This window comes from Nannospalax galili, unplaced genomic scaffold (genome assembly GCF_000622305.1).
Source record: "Nannospalax galili isolate Female #2095 unplaced genomic scaffold, S.galili_v1.0 scaffold95, whole genome shotgun sequence".
Lineage (NCBI taxonomy): Eukaryota > Metazoa > Chordata > Mammalia > Rodentia > Spalacidae > Nannospalax > Nannospalax galili.
Window position 1 is genome coordinate 5,131,917 of NW_008342393.1, and position 20,842 is coordinate 5,152,758.

Genomic DNA, 20,842 nt, shown 5'->3' on the forward strand with positions numbered 1-20,842 from the left:
TGGGGATCAAACTTGGGTTACCAAGTTTGGTGGCAGGTAAGTTCAAAGTCAGCCTGATCTACGTGATGAGTTCCGGATCAGGCAGTACTACATAGTGATTCCCTGTCAAAAAAAAAAAAAAAAAGAGTCCAGGACCTGGTGGTTCTGGGGGAGCTGGAAGGATGGTGGTGGCCTTGGCAGAGGCAAGCAGCACCAGTGGGGGTGCTGTTCCTGGCAGGGAGTGGACAAACTTGGTGTGAGAGGTGTTGAACAGGAGGTAGCTATGGGCAGATGGGAAAGCTATCTGAGAGGCAGCAGGAGGTGGGAGCTGAGACCTGGGAGGGGACCTGAACTGTTGACATGATTTTGGGGGGGGCTCCTCTCTATGCAATATGTGAACAATGATGGCAGAGACCCCAAAGGCCAAGGCATGAAAGACAACCTGGGGATGGGCTGGTCAGCAAGAGTCCCCTGGGAGGAAGTGAAGAAGCGACCAATCAATGCTTGCTGGGAAGCAGGGAGGCTTAGAAGGGGGAGACCAGGAAAAGGCCATTTCCAAAGGCTGAGCACAGAATGATTGAAGTCAACCCTTGTGCAGAGTCTGGGAAAATTCAGGGTCCGGGAACTGCAGGAGGTTGGGGAGGAGCAAGGCTGCAGGAGAGAATGTAAGGAGAGGTTAGAAACCCAGCTTGCTTCTCCATCGCCCCTTTGCTGGGGGGATTATATTTATTTCCCTCTTCAACTCCTCCCATGTCCCTGCCCCAACTCTCTCTCAATTTCTTGTCCTCTTCTTTGATTATTATTATTACATATACATACACACACATGCATATATATATATATATATACATATATAATGCACTGAGCCCATTTACTGGTTCTCATGTGTTCATGTGTACCTGTGTTTAGGGCTGCTCACTTGGGATTAGATAACCTCTTAGGGAGCTAGTCCCTAGAGAAAACTGATTCTCCTTCCCTCATCTTTTTTTTTTTTTAATTTATTTTATTATTATTGAGTGTGTGTGTGTGTGTGTGTGTGTGTGTGTGTGTGTATTCCGTGTGTGTGGGTACCTGAGGAGTTCAGAAGAGGGCATCTGATCCATGGAGTTATAGGTGGTTGTGTGGCACCCTGTGTGGATGCTGGGAAGCAAACTCAGGTCATCTGGAAGAGCAACTTATGCTCTTAACCACTGAGCCATCTCTCCCCAAGGCCAGGCCAGTTCTAGCTACCCCCATAGAAAATCAGATCATTCTTTTTTTTCCCTGTTGTATGTATGGATGTATATATATGTACATGTTCATGTATGTGCAGGTCCATGTGTGTATGCATGCAGACCAGAGGACATCAGGTATCATTCCTCAGGCATTATCCACCTTTTTTTTGTTTTTTGTTTTTGATTTGTCTCCCTTTTGCCCCAGCTGGCCTGGAGCTCGCTATGTAGACCAGGCTGGCCTCAAACTCACAGAGATCCATCTGCCTCTGCCTCCTGAGTGCTGGGATTAAAGGTGTGCACCACTATTATCCACCTTCTTTAAGACAAGGTTGCTTACTGGCCTGGAGTTCACCAAGTAGGTTAGACTAGCTGGTCAGTGAGACCCAGAGACCCATCTGTCCCTACATCTCAGCCCTGGGATTACAAGTGCAGGCTACTACTTGGGCTGGAGAGATAGTTCAGCAGTTAAGAACACTGGTTGTTCTTGCAGAAGACCCAGGTTTGAATCCCAGTACCCACATGGCAGCTAATGACTGTCTGTAACTCCAGTCCCAGGGGATCTGACAGCCTCTTCTGACCTCCGCAGGCATTGCACGACACTGGTGCCCTTGCCTACATGCAGGCAATACACACATACACATAAAATAAAAATAATAGTAATATATAATATGCATATATTTTAAAAATACTTTATTATGTATGTATAATGTAATAAATGTATATGAATATATTGTCTGCATGTATGTAAGTGTACCTGTGTCACGCAATGCTCATAGAGGTCAGAAGAGGGCATTGGATCCCTTGGAACTGGAATTAGGATGGTTGTTAGCCACCATGTTGGTGCTGGGAATTGAACCCAGGTCCTTTACAAGAGAAGCCAGTGTTCTTAACCACTGACCCATCTCTCTGGTCCTTTTTTTTTTAAAGATGGATTCTGAGGATCAAACTTGCGTCCTCATGCTTGAAATACAAGCACTTTACTGACTGATCTATCTCCCCAGCCCCCAAAGCAGATTATCCTAAAATGTTAAGTTAAAGTCTGCAGGTCAATTGTTGGAGCAAATTGGTCCCAAAGAAGGGCCTCCAGATTCTGCCAGTTGACTGAGGTGATAAGGGTGGGGGAAGGTCTTCCCTAAATGACCAAGTTCCTAAGTGACCCATCTACAAGACACTCCCTACCCCTCAAGCTCCACCCCAATCCATATAGTACCCATTAGTGCTTTCCTGTCTCACTGGAAAACATGGAAACAGCCTAACTTCCAGAGTCACACATTTGAGAGAGATTTCCACCACCAGTGACAGAAAGCAAACAAAATCTCCAGGAAAAGCAGATTTATGTGCATATGAAACCTGGATAAAAATTAAATGATAGCAGTCTAAATGGGTGCTTAGAAGGTAGGCGGTTATATCCTCAGGCAACAGTTGTCTCTAGGTGGATGGGATGGTGGGAGGATTTTCTCATTATTTGTTTGTGTTTTCTGGGCTTTCTGTAAAGAATATCCAATGCTTTGTGAGAGGGGAAGGATGAGTACATTAGCCACCTTGGAACCATCTCAGTACAACGTGCTTATGAATGCTTATTAATCCATCTTCTTACAAAAATGTGGAGGTCCAGGGCAAGGGCTATGACAAGAGGCTGACCAACCACACTGTGTTGTCTGCAACAAGCAGTTCCCCAGAACACAGATGTCCTGGGTCAGACTCAGGGAAGCTCCACTGAACAGGCATGGTTGATCACCCTTGACTTTGTCATTTGCAAATATCTCTGTTCATCAATTTGTTCTGAGTCTCATGCCTTCTCAGCAAGGTCAGTAGGGCCATCTTTTTCTCTGTGGTGTGTGTGTATGTGTGTGTGTGTGTGTGTGTGTATGCGCCTTATGTGGTGTGTGTACTTGTTAGTGGGTGTATGCACATATGCATGTGAGTGTGCATGCATATGTGTGCACTGTGTGAGGAGGCCTGAGGTTAATGTTGGGTATATCTTTCCTTAATAGCTCTTTTTTATGTTTTCTCATTATCTTTACTAATTTGTGTGTGTGTGCACATAAGTGTGACCATGCCACAGCATACATGTGCAAGTCAGAATACAATTTGCAGGAATTGGTCCTCTCCTTCCCATGTAGTTCTGGGAATGGAACTCAGGTCTCCAGGCTTGGTGGCAAGTGCCTTTACCTGCTGAGCCGTCGTCCATCTTTAGTTTTTTGAGACAAGGGCTCTTAGTGAACCTGAACTTCATCAATTCGACTAGACTGGCTGGCCAATGAGCTTCAGGGATCTGCCTGTCTCTGCCTATCCCCTACTCTCCACAATGCTGGGGTTACAAACATGCACCCCATGATGGACTTTTTTTAAATGTGGGTTCTTGGCCAGGCACTGTGGTACATGCCTTAGCAGTTTGGGAGGTAGAGGCAGAGTTCGAGGCTAGCCTGGTCTACATAGCGAGTTCTAGGCCAATAAAATAAAATAAAAACGTGGGTTCTGGGGGTCCAAACTCAGGTCCTAATGCCTGTGCAGCAGGCACTTTACAACTAAGCTTTCTGCCTAGCCTTCACCCCATCTGTGACCCAGGGAAGCTCTCATTGCCTTGGAGAGCCTGGAGAAGAAGGCTCTGAAACTGTCATGTAACTTTGCTAAAATAAAAATTAATGGAAAAAAGATGAAGAATATTTAGGAAGGTCATCAGCCTGAACAGGGTGGACTGCAAAGGGACAAAAGGGACTTTTGTAGGATGATAGCAACAATGTATCTTTGTTGAGGCAATGGTTTTGAGGGGTTATGCAACTGTTAAGCTCATTGAATTGCACACTAAATGGGTGTAGCTTATTGTACTTAAATTATACCCCAATTAGAGAGAGTATTAGCCAATGGGGCAGACTTGGGCTCCCTGGGAGTCCACACAGGGCCAGCCCCTGCTCACCTGTTCACGTGCATACTCAGGTTCTTGTCCTCACCTATCCCCCATCCTATCTCCACCCTGATATATGGAGTGACTCCCTGGTCCAGCCATGCCCCCTGAGAGACATAGGGAATTAGCACAGCACTGAACTGTTCTATTTCTATCCCCAGGACTCTAACCTGTCTGTGTATACTGACACCCCGGACCTCACGCCTTGCTTCCAGAACTCTCTGCTGGCCTGGGTCCCCTGCATCTACCTGTGGGCTGCCTTGCCCTGCTACCTGCTCTACCTGCAGCACCACCGTTGTGGCTACATCATCCTCTCCCACCTGTCCAGGCTCAAGACGGTCAGAGGCTCAGGGTTGTCCTCTGAGAAGGGGGAACTTAGAGAAGTCTGACCTAGAGAATTTAATGAACTTCCTGTTCCTTTTGACAACTCAAACAGGGTCCCATAGTTCCATAGCAGTCTATGGACTAGACAACTGGGTCTACAGCCAGCTGAGCTGTTCCCGTTTTAGAAGTTCTAGAAAGTTCAGCAACCAAACAACAGAACTTCCCACCTGCTACCCCCAGAAGTTTCTGACTTGGCCTAGACAGGTCTGATAGCTTCTGTTGGCTACAGGAGCAAAGATTTCTCCCCAGCAGGGACTGGACCTATTTTTGTGGATGGAGACTGCAACCTGTGCCCTGTCTGCAGGCCCTGGGCGTTCTGCTGTGGTGTGTCTCCTGGGCGGACCTCTTCTATTCCTTTCATGGCTTGATCCACGGCTCAGCCCCGGCCCCCGTCTTCTTTATCACACCGCTGGTAGTGGGGATCACCATGGTTCGTGTGGGGCCCAAGAAGGCTGGGTGGGGAGGGCTACAGTGGGTTGTCCAGTGTGATGAGGACCATGGGCTACAAGGAGGAGGCTGGACATCTGGCTGGACATCTGGTAACTCCAGAAACATCTGGCCATGTGGAAGGGGGTTCAAGCAGGTCCAGATGTGTGTGCTTTGGTTGAACCTCCTCTACCCTTCCTGCACAGTTGCTGGCCACATTGCTGATCCAGTATGAGCGGCTTCGGGGGGTGCAATCCTCAGGAGTCCTCATCGTCTTCTGGTTCCTATGTGTGGTCTGTGCCATCATCCCCTTCCGCTCCAAGATCCTCTCAGTCATGGCAGAGGTATGGGGGTCGGGCTTTCCAGGTCCACCCCTGTCCAGGGGTGTGGCCTCAGGGTTCAAGGTCACTGCTGGATTCCAGGCTCCTTCCCACTCCCAGGATCTTCTCTGTTCACCATTTTTTTTATTTTATTTATTATTTTTATTATGTTATGTGTATAAGTGTATTGCTTGCATATATGTAAGTGCACAATGGGGCACTTTTTAATTTTTTAAAAATATTTTATTTATTTATTTATTTTATTTATTTTTTTATTTATTTATTGCCACAAGTTCACATGAGCAAGCTTCCAGTGGCCTGAAAGTCATTGCTATTCTCTGTTCATCTTCCTCCGCTTACTTTTTCCTTTTTTCCCCCAAGTGCTGGGACTACAGGCATGAGCCACCACGCCTGGCTATTTATTTATTTTTATATGTATAAGTATATTGTCTGCATGTATGCAAGTGCACCCGTGTCATACAATGGCCACAGAGATCAGAAGAAAGCATCATCGAATTCCCCTAGAACTGGAGTTATAGATGGTTATTAGCCACCATGTGGGTGCTGGGAATCAAACCTGGGTCCTTTGCAAGAGCAGTAAGTGCTCATAACTCCTGAGCCATCTTTCCAGCCCTGTTCACCATTTTTTTATGTTGGTCTCCATTTGCTGCATCTCTGGTGGCAGGAAGCGGGAGACCTGGGTAATGAAGGAAAATGGGTCAAAGAACTTGCCATGGTTGGATGCTCCCCAGAGTGCTTGGGGGATCCACTCTGTACTGCCACCCCCGAGTTCAGTATATGGTGTGGGTCTCAACTGGTGCAATCCTCAGGTATCCTCGATTGTGAACATGTGTGTGGGTGTGCATGGAGTCCCATTCATTTATTCTGCTTCTTCCCACCCACTTCTGACCCTGGCCTTCCTCTAGCTTTGATGAGAGGAAGAATGGAGCACTGGCGATCAGTTCAGTGTCCCCATTTCTCTTTTAGGAGGATGTAGGCAAGGAAAGTAGTTGGGAGCACAGGCTGTAAACCGCCGCTGACTTTCGTGGGATCTTGAGCCAGTTGCTTAGGCCCCTGGAGGACAGTGTCCTCACTCTCAGCTTACATGTCACAGGTTATCCTGGCTGTAAGTGGTTGTCCTGGTTAGACAGGGTGACAAAGGCAAAGTACTGGCACAATGCCTGGCTCGGGACAAGTCCTCACCAGACCACAGTCCCCAACTCCATCACCCTTCCCACTTCTCAGTGTCTTCTGGGTGCTCCAGACACCTGACACCCCAAGGATCAGCACTGCGGGCCAACCTTCCTAGAGGTTTCTGACATCTCTCTCCACTCCCCACCAGGGTAGGATCTCAGACCCCTTCCGATTCACCACCTTCTACCTCTACTTTGCCCTGGTGCTCTGTGCCCTCATCCTGTCCTGCTTCAGAGAGAAGCCGCCATTTTTCTCTCCAGAAAATGTTGACCCGGTGAGTTTGCCATGGAGGGTGTGGGACTCCAAAACTTGCACCTCAGTCCAGATGGTGCCAGCAGTCCATCCCTCCAATCCCACCCAAAGCAGGAAAGGCCACCACCAGGTCCTGTGATCAGGCTGAAAACATGAAAGAATGAGGCCCCCCCATTGAGATGCTGGGGGCACTCCTGATTTCCTGCTCTCTTCTCTCACCTTCTAGAACCCCTGCCCAGAGACCAGTGCTGGCTTCCTCTCCCGCCTGTCTTTCTGGTGGTTCACAAAGTGAGTTGGCTCTTGCTCTACCCTGAACCTGAGGAGGGGGAGGAAAGAAGAGGAGCAGGCTAGAAGTCTATGGACCCCAGGACTTGGCCTGAATGGGCCCTCCCTGACACCCCAGTGACCAGGGTGGGCAAACGTGGCTGTTCGGGCTAGGGGTTGAGTGTGGAGGCTAAGTTTGGCCCAGCTCAGCTCCCAGGCTGTAGGCCAGCCCTGCATCTGGCAGGCGGCATGAACAGGAGCAGGGGGGAGACCATAATTAGTTCTGAGCTCTTCCGTCTGGGATAAGCTTACAGCTTGTCATCTCCTTGGCTGCCCCTCAGAGCAGCTTGAGCAGGATAATTGTGTCTGTGACCTGGGTGACAACTCATTAACCACATGCACCTGGGGCTGGCCTGAATCCGCCCCTGCCTTGTGCATACTCAGGACCAAACAATGTGTATGTGATCGCCAGGGCCTTGGGCAGATAGAGCATCTGGGGACAGGGAGGAGAGGGGCAGAGAGGGATGTGAGTCGGGAGGAAGGAGGCAGCCACCTGAAGCCTGCTCACTGTGGGAATGACAGGGACATCTCCTTTGGGTGCTGCAACAAAGGGGGACCTCCCCCTCTGGGACCCTGGAGGTATCAGTCCTGCCTCTAAGCTTCTAAATTCTGACCCTGTGTGGGGCTGCCTCCCTACTCCCCTAGGCTGGCCATCCTGGGCTACAGGCATCCTCTGGAGGAGCAGGACCTCTGGTCGCTGAACGAGGAAGACCGCTCTCACAAGGTGGTGCAGCGGCTGCTTGAAGCATGGCAGGGGCAGCAGAAACACACAGCAGGGTGAGGCCTCCCTGTGTCTTTAGGACCCTGTTCCCACACCTTCGTACTCTGGCCCTCCACACTCCCCTGTGGTGTTTCTGATAAACCTGAGAAACATAGGCCAGAGTAGGGAAAGAGCAAATACAAGGATGTCTTGGCAGCCTTAAGATGCTGCAGGTAGAAGCCAGGCCTGAGTTGGGCTGGTCCTCCTTGGTTCTGCTGAGGACAGGAGGATGACTGACCCTTAAGTATCATTCAGTGTATCCTAGGCACCACTCTTAGAATGTAGTGTACCTCATTCAATATCTCAGCAGCCCAACAGTGTCCATTCTGTTGTTGGTCCAGAGAGGGACACTGAGGCTCAGAGGTTTAATGACACTCCCAAGATCCCCCAGCTGGTAGTGGCAGAACAAAGATCCGCACCCAATTGGCCCAGAGCTCCTGATCTTATTGCTCTTCTACCATGCCTGACTTGAATGGGAAACTCCAGGGTCTTCCCTCAGAGGGGCAGGGCCAGCCCTCTCAATCCTGTCTCTCTTATTTGGAGGCAGGCCTGGATGAGGGCCCATGGCAGAGGGCCTTTGCACTGGCAGCCTCCCATCCAGTACCTATCCTCGGGTCAACAGCAAAAAGAGCTGGGGCCTAGAGTCTGCCTTCTTTATCTACTCTGACCCTTCTGCCCACACCCCAGGGCTTGGGAGGTCATTCCTTGGTCAGCTAAGAGCCACTGGTGACCTCTAGCTGTTAGAAGAACAAGAACAGGGCTTGGATAGTAGTATTGTGGCTTCCCTGGCTTGCAGTTTCTGGAGAGGCCTGTGGGACCACCACCTGCCTGCTGTACCCTCCTTCTGTCCCCCTATGCCACCTCCACCCTCTCCCTGTTCAACTACCCAAAGACTAAGCCCTCTAGTCTCCCTACCCTGATCAAAGTGATCCTCTTCCATCTCAGTGCCTTCTCTGGAGCCAGCCCTGGGAGACAGGGAGCTGGCCAGAGGCTGCTAAGAACATGATCCTTGGGGCAACAGGGTGGCCTCCCTTCAGCAAGCACCTTCTGGCAGCTGGGTACAGTCATCTGCAGAATTTTCCTGTTGTCTGTCTCCCTTCTAGTCCTGAAAGTCAAGAAAACAGGTTTCTCTTCCTTATCCTCTTCTTCCTCCTCTCTCTTCTCTCCCTTCTCCTTTTTCTTCTTCCTCCTCTTCCTCCTCATCCTCCTCTTCCTTTTTCTTCCTTCTCCTATCCTTCTTTCTGCTCCTTTTCCTCCTCCTCCTCCTCTTCTTTCTTTCTTTCTTTCTTTCTTTCTTTCTTTCTTTCTTCCTCTTCTTCTTCCTCCTCCTCTCCCTCATCTTCCCTCTTTCTCTCTTGGCCTCCTGGAGTCAGGTACCCATCTCACCCACTGTCTTTCCTCCCCAACCAGGCCCCAGGCTGGAGCATTTGAACAAAAGACCCCAGGCGAGGATGAAGTCCTGCTAGGGGGCCAACCCAAATCCCGGAAGCCCTCCTTCCTCTGGGCCTTGGTGAGAACTTTCACCTCCAGCTTAGTCATCAGCATCTGCTTCAAGTTGATCCAGGACCTGCTCGCCTTTGTCAACCCACAGCTTCTCAGGTCTCACCACATTCCCTCTTGCTGCAGCTCTCCCCTGGAAGAGGGCTGACTGGCTGCCCTAGACCAGGAATCGAAAGGCTGCCTTCTGCTTTCTGGGTCACCCTTGGCCAGTGGCATTGCCTCTGTACCTCAGTTTCCCCATTCACAGTACACATACATCTGCACATACCATGCACCTTGTACCTTGGTGGATTCAGTAACAAGCATTTGCTCTTTAACCTTGTCCAGCAGTCCTTTAGGGAAATGTCCTTGTTTCCTTTTTACTAAAGTGAAGGCAGATACTCTGAAAGGTGAGGCACACAGCTGGAAAGAAGAATCAGATCTCAGTGCAGGGCTCTGAAGTCCAGCTACAGAGCTCTTTCCAATACCTTCAGAAGAAGTTCTCAGATGACAAAGTGGGACGCAGAACTGCCTAGCAGCTGAGCCCTGCATCCCATATGCATAATTATTAATTCAGCAAGTACCCATGGAGCCCCCAGCCACTAGGTTTGCAGAGAAAGTAAGGCAAAGTCTTAAGGTCTTTGGGGGGGGGAACCAACAGTAATTTAATTAGAATACAATGGGTGACAGGTGTGCCTGGAAAACCCCGGGAAAGGCCAGGAAACCAGCCCACAAGCGTAGGAAACGTGCCAGCTCAGGAGGTTATCTTTGAAGGAATAAGTAGGTGAAAGAGGAGAGAAGGTGTAGCCCAAGCTGTCACAAAGGGCTGAAACAACATGACTCAGGAGCTATAGCTTGGGACTAGTAGAGAAAAGGTACCCAAGGGAGGGGCAGGAATAGGGAGAAGTCAGAGAAGGACATCTTGTTTGCATTTCTTAAGGCTAGTCCTGCCAGCAGTGTGGGGGATGTAGGGCAGGATGGCAAAATGTAGGTAGGTTAAGCAAGTCAGATGGCTGTACAGGCCAGGAATGAAGGCTTCAGGAGCTACTCTGGAGATTGGTGTACACCAGGAAGAGGGAGGGGTTGAAGGCAGCCTGGTTCTGGCATATGTCACTTGGGAGACCATGGACCTTTCCCTGGTGGATGAATTCAGAGGGAGAAGGAGGTTAGGCACGGGGCTGAGTGCTGGCTAGGTCCCCTAAGAAGAGATGCCCATCAGTGGACGCTCAATCTGGGGCTCAGCTCTCCTAGACAGTCCATGAGAGAAAGAGGTCAGAGGACCTCAGTAGAGCCCTGGGAGTCCTGACAGAGAAGGAGAGAGCTGGATGGACTCAAAGTCCAGAGCTGGGGATACAAGGTGAGCACATAGTGTTTCTGGGGGAAGGAGAGGCTTCCAGTATACAAAGTTGGCTAGCAAACTTAGCCTCAGAAAGGCAACATGGAGTTGGTTTGTCAAGAATGGGGACTGGAATGGAGGGAAAGGCCCCAGGATGGGAGGACTTCTGAAATGGGGAAATGAAAGTCCAGAAACTTGCTGCAAAGATGGGTGTATAGTTTTCAGTGAGGGCCTAACAATTTATCATTATATGGACAACTTGAAGCAACAGAAGTTTATTCCCTCAGTTTTGGAGGCCCAAACCAAGGTGTCAGCAGGGTTAGGTTCTTTTGTGTTTTGAGACAGAGTATAGAGCTCAGACTAGCTTTGATTCATGATTCTCCTACCTCAGCCTCTTGGGTGCCTCCATGCTCCCCTCCAGTTGGTTTTTCCAAAGGTTCTGAATAAGTATCTGTCCTAGGACTCTCTCCTAGCTTAGGTCACTGTCAGCAGCTCCTAGTTCCTGACATGTAAATTCATCATTCAGACCTCTGCCACTGTCACATGTACTCTGTGTGTGTGTGTGTGTGTGTGTATGTGTGTGTGTGTGTGTGTGTGTGTGTGTAAGCCTCCCTCTCCTCTGATAAAGATACCAGTCCTGGCTTAGCACTCAGCCTACTCCAGTATGTCATCTTAACTGACTATAGCTGCAAAGGTCTTATGCCCAAATGAGGTCACATTCACAGGTACTGAGGTCAGTATCTGAACTCGGCCCAATACAGAAGGGCAGGCTTGGCTCTGGTGGTTCTAGAAAAGCTCCATGGGGTCAAGGGAAGGTTTGTTCCAACACAACAAGACAGCCGTGCCAATGAGTAAAGACACAGCTGCCTGCAGAGGTGGTGATATTGAAGATTACACAACAGTGGGATGTGTTCCTGCAGAGGAGGATTAGATCCAGGGCCAGGGAGACAAGATAGGGCTTGAAAGCTGGGCATTGTGATGCACACCTTCAATCCCAGCACTTGGGAAGCAGAGGTTGGAGGATCTCTGTAAGTTTGAGACCAGACTGGTCTACATAGTGAGTTCTAGGCCAACCAGGAATACATAGTGAGATCTTTTCTCAAAAAAAAAAAGGAACTTGGAAAGGTGAAGGGGCAGCTCTGTATCTGTATCTGATGCAAGAGCAAAGCATGACCTCAGGGAGTCTTTGGCATGTCAAGGATTCTTGGTGGGCAGCTCAGTGGGTAGACAGGAAACTGCCAAGAATAGCTGGAAGTAGGGACAGGTCTGATAAAGAATAAAGTCCTGGGAGACATGGACAAGGGCTTCAAAGAAGGTCAGCAGACAGCACCAGGGGGTGGAGGGTGCTTGTGTTGGAAGGGTTTGTGGGACAAGGGTCTGCAGCCCTGTGGTAGGCTCTAGATCCCTTGGCAGCCCAGGGGAAGGAATAGAAAGGTCTAGTCAGTGGAAATGCACCACTTCTTCCACATAGCTGAAGGAGGTGAGGACAGGCTAGTGATGGATAGTGCTCTATGGGGGACAGGGAAAGAAGTGCAGGCCGAGAAGGGCAGACCTGTTCTCACGCCTTGCTTTCCACCTGGCAGCATGCTCATCCGGTTTATTTCTAACCCCACGGCCCCCACCTGGTGGGGCTTCCTGCTGGCTGGGATGATGTTCATATGCTCCTTGATGCAAACATTAATCTTACACCAGTATTTCCACTGTATCTTTGTGACTGCCTTGAGGCTACGCACAGCAATCATTGGTGTCATCTACAGGAAGGTAAGGTCAGCTAGAATGGGTCATACCTGGGCGGGGGGAGGCCAGTCCTGGGCTGCTTGAGGGGGTGCTCATAGGATTGGTCCATCTCCTGCTATCTGCAGGCGCTGGTCATTACTAACGCAGTCAAACGTGAATCCACTGTGGGAGAAATGGTCAATCTCATGTCAGTGGATGCCCAGCGCTTCATGGATGTTTCCCCCTTCCTCAACCTACTGTGGTCAGCACCCCTGCAGGTCATCCTGGCAATATACTTCCTCTGGCAGGTGACTCCCAAACCTTGACCTCTGCCCCCTTCCTCTGACTGCAGAAGGAATAAGAGAGGGGTAGTCTAGGCTGGTAGAAGAGATATGTCATGCCCACGAACCCATCCTCAGGTACCAGGGGACCTTGGTCACTGATGCTTCCTACCCTGGGCTATGATTCATCCCTCAAAAGTCCAAGGCAAGGGGTACTTGGAGGCACGTTGAGTGTTGATCAGTGTGTATTATCCTTCTTGGGTGTCTAGATACCCTCCTCCTCTTCCTTCTTCTCTTTCTTCTTTGCAGTTCTGGGATGGAACTCAGGGTCTTGTAAGTATGCTAGATGCACTTTACTACTGAGTTCCTCTGCTCTTTGAATGTTTATTTCAAGATAGGGTCTGGTCTCCCAGGCTGATCTTGAAGTCAGTGTATAGCCCAGTCAGGCCTCAACCCTCCCAACTAGCTAGGATTCCAGACCTGAGCCACCCATGCCCAGCTTGTACAGACTCTCTGTGTGCTTCTGGCCTGTCTGTGGTCATTAACTGATAGCAGGCTGTCTTCTGCCAATGTGATGGTTATGACCATCTGTCTAATATCTTGCCTCTGCTTCTCACACTTTAAGTCAGGTGGGCTCAATTAAGCTCTGTTTACAGAACTCGGTTATCTGCTAGTATGTCTTACCTGACCCCCACACCACTCGTCTGTGCCTCCTCAGCTCCTGGGCCCATCAGTCCTGGCTGGAGTGGCTGTCCTGGTCTTGCTGATTCCACTCAATTCAGCTGTGGCCATGAAAATGCGGACCTTTCAGGTGAGTGTGCCCAGAGGCATCTGCTCCAGACTTTGGGGCCCATGTTCATCCCCAGCCCCTCAGGCACTCTACACTCCTTGTACTGAGTGTGAAAGGCCACAGCCACTTGTACAAACCTTACCTCCTCTTTGTCCATCACTTGAGAGCTATTTATTGATAGTCCTACTCGTCAACTGAGTGACTCAGAGAAACTGTGGCAGTTTATGGTCAGACAGAGCAGGGACGCAAACCTGCTCCCACTGCGTGGTGCTAAATGTAGCTAGCCAGACAATAAGTCCACCTGCAAACATTTACTTAAGCCCTCAGCAGCTCCCACTGCACACAGAATAAATGGCAAACTTCCTAAGACCAACCTCAAGGCTCCCTCAGACCTTGCAAGTCTCCAGTCCAGACCTTGTGGGATAACCAAGTTTCAGCTAGGCTGTTTTTTTGTTTGTTTTTTGTTTTGTTTTGTTTTCTCTAGTACTAAGCTTAAGTATCTCTGGGCTACCACATACACTGCCTAGAATGTTCTCACTCTCCTTGCTTCTCTAACTCTTCCCTCTGTCACCTCTCAACATAAATATTACTTCCTCCAGAGGCCCACCCTAATTACTCCAAGTTAGTGCTCCTTCCCCCACCCCATTATTCCCTCACTGCATCCTGTTCTTTTCCTTGTGGAGCAGACAACAATGATTTATAATTAAGCATCTATTCTATTACTTTTTATCATCTGCCTCCCCCATCAGACTATTGGCTGTATGATGGCCAGGGTCTCTGAATCATCACAATATCCTCTATCAGGCATATAGTCTGGCACATAGGCAGACAAGAGCTGAGAGAATAAGACAGTGTGGCATGCTAGGCTTTAGATTAGGGTCTGAGTGAACAGAATAAATAAACAACCCCTCCCCTAGGAGGCTCATGGTCTGACTGGGGACACATATGTAAAGGGACAGGGATGGAAACAAAAGGGAAGGGCAGTGATGATAGAGTTGCACTTCTCAAAAGAGGATGTAGGATGGGAGCTGGGGGATTGGGCACAGGAGGCAGGTCAAACAACATGTAATGGCTGCAGTGGTGGTTGAGAAGGTGTGGAAGGTGTAAGCCTAGTGGGGAGGAGATCCCAGGAGGACAAGGGGGTGTGCCACTGCTCTCCACTGCACAGGTTCAGCAAATGAAGTTAAAGGACTCTCGAATCAAGCTGATGAGTGAGATCCTGAATGGTATCAAGGTGCTAAAGCTATATGCTTGGGAGCCCAGTTTCTTGGAGCAGGTGGAAGGCATCAGGGAGGGCGAACTCCAGCTGCTGCGCAAGGGTGCCTACTATCAGGCTATATCCACCTTCATCTGGGTCTGCACCCCCTTTCTGGTAAGGCCGTCCATTGGTGTGAGGTTCTTGCCTCTTGCTTGGACAACCCAGGTCTCAGGGTCCCCAATGTGGTTGGAGCCGAGCAGGCTCCAATATGACATCCATTCCCATGTTACGCAGGTGACCCTGATCACCCTTGGAGTATACGTGGCTGTGGATCAGAACAATGTGCTGGATGCTGAGAAAGCCTTTGTGTCCGTGTCTTTGTTCGACATCTTAAAATTTCCCCTCAACATGCTGCCTCAATTAATCAGCAACCTGACCCAGGTAACTTTGGGCAGGTCAGGGTGTCCACTGGACTTCAGTCATATGATAAGGTCAAGCAAGGGTAACTTAGGAAAAAGGAATAAGCAGAGTCCCTGGGGTCGGGAAAAGCCACCGTCATGATGAAGTGTTGCAAGAGGTTAAGAGGGCTGATCCAGCTCAGCGGGCGTGCTGGCACACACCTTCAGTCCCAGCACTCAGGAAGCAGAGGCAGGCAGCCAGCCTGGGCCACATAGTAAGTTCCAGGTCAGCTGAGGCTGCAGGGAGACCCTGTCTCAAAACAAACAAAAAACAAAAGAAGGTTGTTTGTAGTCACAGAGCCTGACTTCCTGACACAACCTCCTTTTAGCAACCTGGACCTTATCTTCTATCATTGGGAGCCATGGAAGACTCAGTCACAGGAGGGGCCCCATCTGTAGTGAGTGGGCCCTCAGGAGGGCTTGCCTAGCTCCAGAAGTTAGGGACCCACAAAGCAATGACAGAGCTAATCCACACCCTCCTGCAGACCAGCGTGTCTCTGAAAAGGATCCAGCACTTCCTGAGCCAAGATGAACTTGACCCCCAGTGTGTGGAGAGAAAGACCATCTCCCCAGGTCCCGACATCCTCTACTGGACTGTCCTGGCACAGGGAAATCCACTTCCAAGCTTTCTAAGTTTCCTCCTGTGACCCCTTTTCTCTGCTTTAACTCTGGGGCTCCCCTTCCATCAGCTCCTCCCCTACACCCTTCCCCCAGGCTCCTCACACCTCCTCCTTCTGCCCTTGCTCCAGAACCCCTCGCTTTGCCCAGGCTCCTCCCTGCTCCTCTTCCTGTCAGGCCTCCCTACTGCTTCCCTTGTCCTGGGCTCCCTGACCCTGTATACTTTGGTCCTCCCAGGCTATGCCATCACCATACACAGTGGCACCTTCACCTGGGCCCAGGACCTGCCTCCCACCCTACACAGGTACCACCAGCTTCTCTCACTCCCTTCCCAGCTTCCCAAAGCAGACAAAAGGTCAATAGTAGCACCTTCTCCCCCATCTCTGTTTTTGACATGAAATGCAGGAAAAACTTGCACTCGCCGGGGTAGTCTGGGAGAGAGGAGGGCTTGGGTCTTCAGGTAGCAGGTTGGCGCTAGACCCAGTCTCTGTCTCTGACAGCTGTTCCTTCCTCCTAGCATAGACATCCAGATCCTGAAAGGGGCACTGGTGGCTGTGGTAGGGCCCGTGGGCTGTGGGAAGTCTTCCCTGGTGTCTGCCTTGCTAGGAGAGATGGAGAAGCTGGAAGGCACAGTGTCTGTGAAGGTGAGAAGGGTACAGGCTCCTCGGGAAGGCATGAGGTTTGGCCAGCTTCCAACAAACCCCAAGGTGACTTCTCCTGTGCCCAGGGCTCTGTGGCCTATGTGCCCCAGCAGGCGTGGATCCAGAACTGCACACTTCAGGAAAATGTACTGTTTGGGCAAGCCCTGAACCCTAAGCGCTACCAACAGGCCTTGGAGACCTGTGCCCTGCTAGCTGACCTGGACATGCTGCCTGGTGGGGACCAGACAGAGATTGGAGAGAAGGTACAGAGTTATCCTTTCATCAGAGAGCCAATGTATGTAGCTGCCAACCTCAGCCCAGCGAAGGGACCCCTCACTCACTCTTTCATTCATTCACACATTCACATAACATCATGCCCAGCTCTGTGACATCCATTCTAGAGAAAATAACTCATGAACAGGCAGGGACCACTGGGGTCAGGCTGAAGACCTGTGCAGGGCAGAAGAGTACAAGGCGAGGATAGTGGGATTTGTACAAGGAGAAGCATCACCTTTGCACTGACTCTTTTTTTAATATTTTATTTTTTATTTTATGTGTATGAGTATATTGTCTGCATGTGTGTAAGTGTACCCATGTCATGCAATGCCCTTAGAGGTCAGATGAGGGCATTGGAGTCCCTGGAACTGGAGTTATGGATGGTTGTTAGCCACCATGTGGGTGCTAGGAATCAAACCTGGGTCCTCTACAAGAGCAGTCAATGCTCTTAGCTGCTATCTCTCCAGACCGTTTGAACTGACTCTTAATGACTATGGGGAAGAGGAGCTCATCATTCACTGAATCATTCATTTATCTATCAGATTTTATTAAACACCTACTACTATATGCCAGCAAATATTATTTGGCAATGAATGCACCAGTATAAAAATCTCTGTTTTCATCAGGCATGGTGGTGCATGCCTTTAATTCCAGCACTCAGAAGGCAGAGGCAGGCAGATCTCTGTGAGATCAAGGGCAGCCTGGTCAACATAGTGAGTTCCAGACCAGCTCGGGCTATGGGAAGACCCTGTCTCAGCAACAGCAACAACAAGAAAAAAAAAAACAAAACAAAAAACCCATAACTTTGCTTTCATGTACCATGTATTCTAGCAGAGGAAAGAGACAATAAGCAAGATAAACAAAATATATGTTAGATTATTTGGGGGGATTAAAAAAAAGGCAGGAATATAGGAATATGTGCTGGGATGAATTGTTAGGATGGCTTGAGAAAGCATCTGAGAAAGAGATCTGAATAGAAGGAACAGCCCTGTCTTCCTAGGGCTGTGAGCAGCCTGTCTACCTAAAGCCATGAACAGCCCTGTCTACCTAGGGCTATGAAGCTATGACTAGAATCATCTGAGGCAGAGAACACACAGTTCAAAGGTTCAGGCAGGAACATAACTGGGCACTGGACCATCAAGGAGACCCGCATGGTTTGAACAGAGTGAGCAAAGGGTCCAGAGAAGGAAGTGAAGCTAGAGGTGTTGTCAAGTAGCCAGGACTTACTGAACTGTGCAGGCCACTTGAAGGCAGTAGATTCTAGGGACAGTGGGTAGACACAGATGAGTACCTGGTACACTTTGACTTGAGTGGAGGTTAGGAAATGGGATCAGGGAATAGAGCGAGGCAGAACGTTGGAGACCTTGGTTTTGATTCTGGCCTTCAAATGATAAGACATGGGGCCTCTGTGGAAGTTCATTTTTTTTTCTTTTTGGGGGAGGCTTTTTAAATTTATTTATTTTATTATTGATTTATTTATTGGTCTTTTTTAGACAGGGTCTCCCTGTAGCCCCAGCTGTCCTGGAACTTGCTATGTAGACCAGGCTGGCCTTGAACTCACAGAGATCTGCTTACCTCTGGCTCTGAAGTGCTGGGACTAAAGGTGTGAGCCACCATGACTGGCTTATTTTTATTTTTTTATTACATTAATTGTGAAGAGAGAGAAAAGGGGCACTCAAGTGCTATAGTGCACATGTGGAGGCCAGAGGACTACTTGTGGGAGTCAGTTCTCTCTGCCTTTGGGTCCTAGGATTCAAATTCAGGTCATCAGACTTGGTGGCAAGCACCTTTACCTGCTGAGTCATCTCTTCCACCTTTGTTTTCTTTTTAAAGTAATTCATTTTTAATTACAGTGAAAGTCACCTAACATAAAATGTATTGCTTTAACTACTTTTTCAGTGCCCAGTTCAGTCATGTTGGCTACATTTGCAGGGTTTTGCAATAAATTCCAGAGCCTTGTTATTCCAACCCTGTCTGTCCTGATTGAACATCCCTCAGTTCCCTCCTTTCCCGACCCTTGGCGACCACCACTCTGTTTCTTAGAATCTGGCTACTCTAGACACCTGTGTGAGGGGACTTACACAGTATTTGTCTTTCTGTGTCCAACTTACTTCATTTGGCATAATGTCCTCAAAGTTCACCCATGTTGTTACATGTGTGAGCATTTCTTCTTAGAGCTGAATAATATTCCAGTGTATAGATATACTAGCTATTGTTTATCCACTCACCAGTCAGGAGTGCTAGGGCTAAACAGGGCAACCAATTGGGCAGGGTACTGAAACCAGGGAGGAGGATGGCCTCATCTGCTCTAGAGGCTGCTGAGAACCATCACCCCTTCCCCTGTGGGCTACATCTTTGTGGGGACAGCAAAGTATCCTATGAAATGCAGATTCAGAGGACTGCCTTGCTTGAATGGCCCTTGTCACCCTCCCCCCACATGCCTGTATGACCTTTTCCACCCAGCACCCGTCTCTCACCACCTCCTCTTTCCAGGGTATTAATCTGTCTGGGGGCCAGCGGCAACGGGTCAGCCTGGCCCGAGCTGTTTATAGTGATGCCGACATTTTTTTGCTGGATGACCCACTGTCAGCTGTGGACTCCCATGTGGCTAAACATATCTTTGACAAAGTGATTGGGCCAGATGGTATACTGGCAGGCAAGGTGAGACCACGGGCAGTTAGGGGGCAAAAATGAGATCTAGTGCCCTGGGAGAGAATGGGTGGGAGGTTGAGGGGGTTGGGTAAGACATGGAGATGTGGGGACCTGAGATGCAGAAAGGGGTAGGCAGCAGGGGAAACCCACAGGGATGTACACCCCAGAGATACTGAGCAAGCTGCGTCAAGCATGGGATGAGTCACAGATGTACTCCCTAGCCCACAACTCCTCATGGCTCTGTGCCCGAGTTGGAGGTGTGTCTGAAGGTGCTACAGCTCAGAGCATGCTGCCTTCTCCACAGACTCGTGTGCTGGTGACCCATGGCATCAGCTTCCTGCCCCAGACAGACTTCATCATAGTGCTTGCTGATGGGCAGGTGTCTGAGATGGGCCACTACTCAGCCCTGCTACAGCACGATGGTTCCTTTGCCAACTTCCTCCGCAACTATGCACCAGATGAGGATGAAGAGTACCTCGAAGACAGAAAGATTGGTACCCACCACCCCTGGCCCTCCTGGTGTCCAGTGCCCTTCCAGCATCTACCTTGTCTGGGGTCTCTGAGTGTGTCTAGACTGGTCTACTAGGATGCTAGGGGAATTCTGGGAAACTGGGGCCACCTATGTGGTAGCTAGATGCCACCAGAAGAAAAGTGAACCAGATGCTGCATTCAGATCCCTTCCTTTTTGTTAACTGTGGGATGCTGCAGCAGCAGCTCAGGTCTGTGTCTGTTTTCCCATCTGTCAAAAGGACACATGCCCTCAGATCCAGAGTATGTGGCAAAACTATTTTAGTAAGTGTGTATGTACTTGGCATAATCATTAACTTACCAACCTGTTTAGATTTACTAAACAGTTACTATAACCAGGCACTGTTTCAGGCAGTGAACAGATAAAGCCTTGGTCATCTCAAAGCCCAGTACGTGAGCTCATGAGAGTCCCACTCCCCACCTGTTGCCCAGTCAGAACTCCCCATCTCAACACTCCGATTTGGCTCACAGGCCTTTTCCCTGGCTATGTGTACCACTAACCTGCGTGAGCATTCCCCAAGTGCTATGTCCCTTGCTAAGCCCTGGACACACATTCTTTCCTTAATCCTCCTAGTGATAGGTGATGCCATGGACTAGGTACCATTCTTATTCTTTCCCACGCCTGCATCAAGAAAGTAGGATTTAAGCTCAGCCAGCCTGACTCCAGAGCCCAAGTCCCCAGCCTACTTGAATCCCCTGAAGGGAAGTTTTTCATGTTTCCTAACCCATGTCTTTCTAGCTGTCCTTTCAAACCCTCTCCTTTCCCCTGCTTGTCCATCCAGACCTCCCATTGGGATGGAGGGTGGGGCTGCATGGGTTTCAGAAGGAGTAGTCAACCTCTGTGGCTTTCCTCCCCTGCTGCAGCCTTAGAAGATGCAGATGAGGAAGTGCTCCTGATTGAAGACACGCTCAGCACCCATACAGAGCCGACCGACGAGCCAGCCATGTATGAGGTTCGCAAGTTTATGAGGTAAGCTCCCCACAGTCCCCAGGTCCCCAGAAGTTTACAACTGAGCCCTCCCAACTCCCAGCACATGGAGTGCAAGTGGGCATTCTCCCTGACACTCATACCCTGGGGGTGTGTTGGTGTTCTCCTGCCTGGGTCTGACCA

General features: G+C 49.6%; 1 protein-coding gene across 2 annotated transcripts in view; it reads left to right on the forward strand.

Annotated features, from left to right (window-relative positions):
• Abcc3 (ATP binding cassette subfamily C member 3) overlaps nucleotides 1-20,842 on the forward strand; it is a 48,506-nt gene that overhangs the window by 10,395 nt on the left and 17,269 nt on the right. Inside the window, exons 2-20 of one of the 2 annotated variants that reach the window (XM_008838373.3) lie at nucleotides 4,260-4,436; nucleotides 4,787-4,912; nucleotides 5,115-5,252; nucleotides 6,571-6,696; nucleotides 6,901-6,962; nucleotides 7,644-7,775; nucleotides 9,169-9,357; nucleotides 12,157-12,334; nucleotides 12,436-12,597; nucleotides 13,289-13,381; nucleotides 14,529-14,732; nucleotides 14,853-14,999; nucleotides 15,502-15,589; nucleotides 15,872-15,938; nucleotides 16,152-16,278; nucleotides 16,362-16,538; nucleotides 19,045-19,212; nucleotides 19,508-19,697; nucleotides 20,596-20,701. In XM_008838373.3, coding sequence (XP_008836595.1) covers nucleotides 4,260-4,436; nucleotides 4,787-4,912; nucleotides 5,115-5,252; nucleotides 6,571-6,696; nucleotides 6,901-6,962; nucleotides 7,644-7,775; nucleotides 9,169-9,357; nucleotides 12,157-12,334; nucleotides 12,436-12,597; nucleotides 13,289-13,381; nucleotides 14,529-14,732; nucleotides 14,853-14,999; nucleotides 15,502-15,589; nucleotides 15,872-15,938; nucleotides 16,152-16,278; nucleotides 16,362-16,538; nucleotides 19,045-19,212; nucleotides 19,508-19,697; nucleotides 20,596-20,701 — 2,657 coding nt within the window. The remainder of the gene's footprint in view (nucleotides 1-4,259; nucleotides 4,437-4,786; nucleotides 4,913-5,114; nucleotides 5,253-6,570; nucleotides 6,697-6,900; nucleotides 6,963-7,643; nucleotides 7,776-9,168; nucleotides 9,358-12,156; nucleotides 12,335-12,435; nucleotides 12,598-13,288; nucleotides 13,382-14,528; nucleotides 14,733-14,852; nucleotides 15,000-15,501; nucleotides 15,590-15,871; nucleotides 15,939-16,151; nucleotides 16,279-16,361; nucleotides 16,539-19,044; nucleotides 19,213-19,507; nucleotides 19,698-20,595; nucleotides 20,702-20,842) is intronic. The other variant, XM_017799451.2, reaches the window with a different exon arrangement.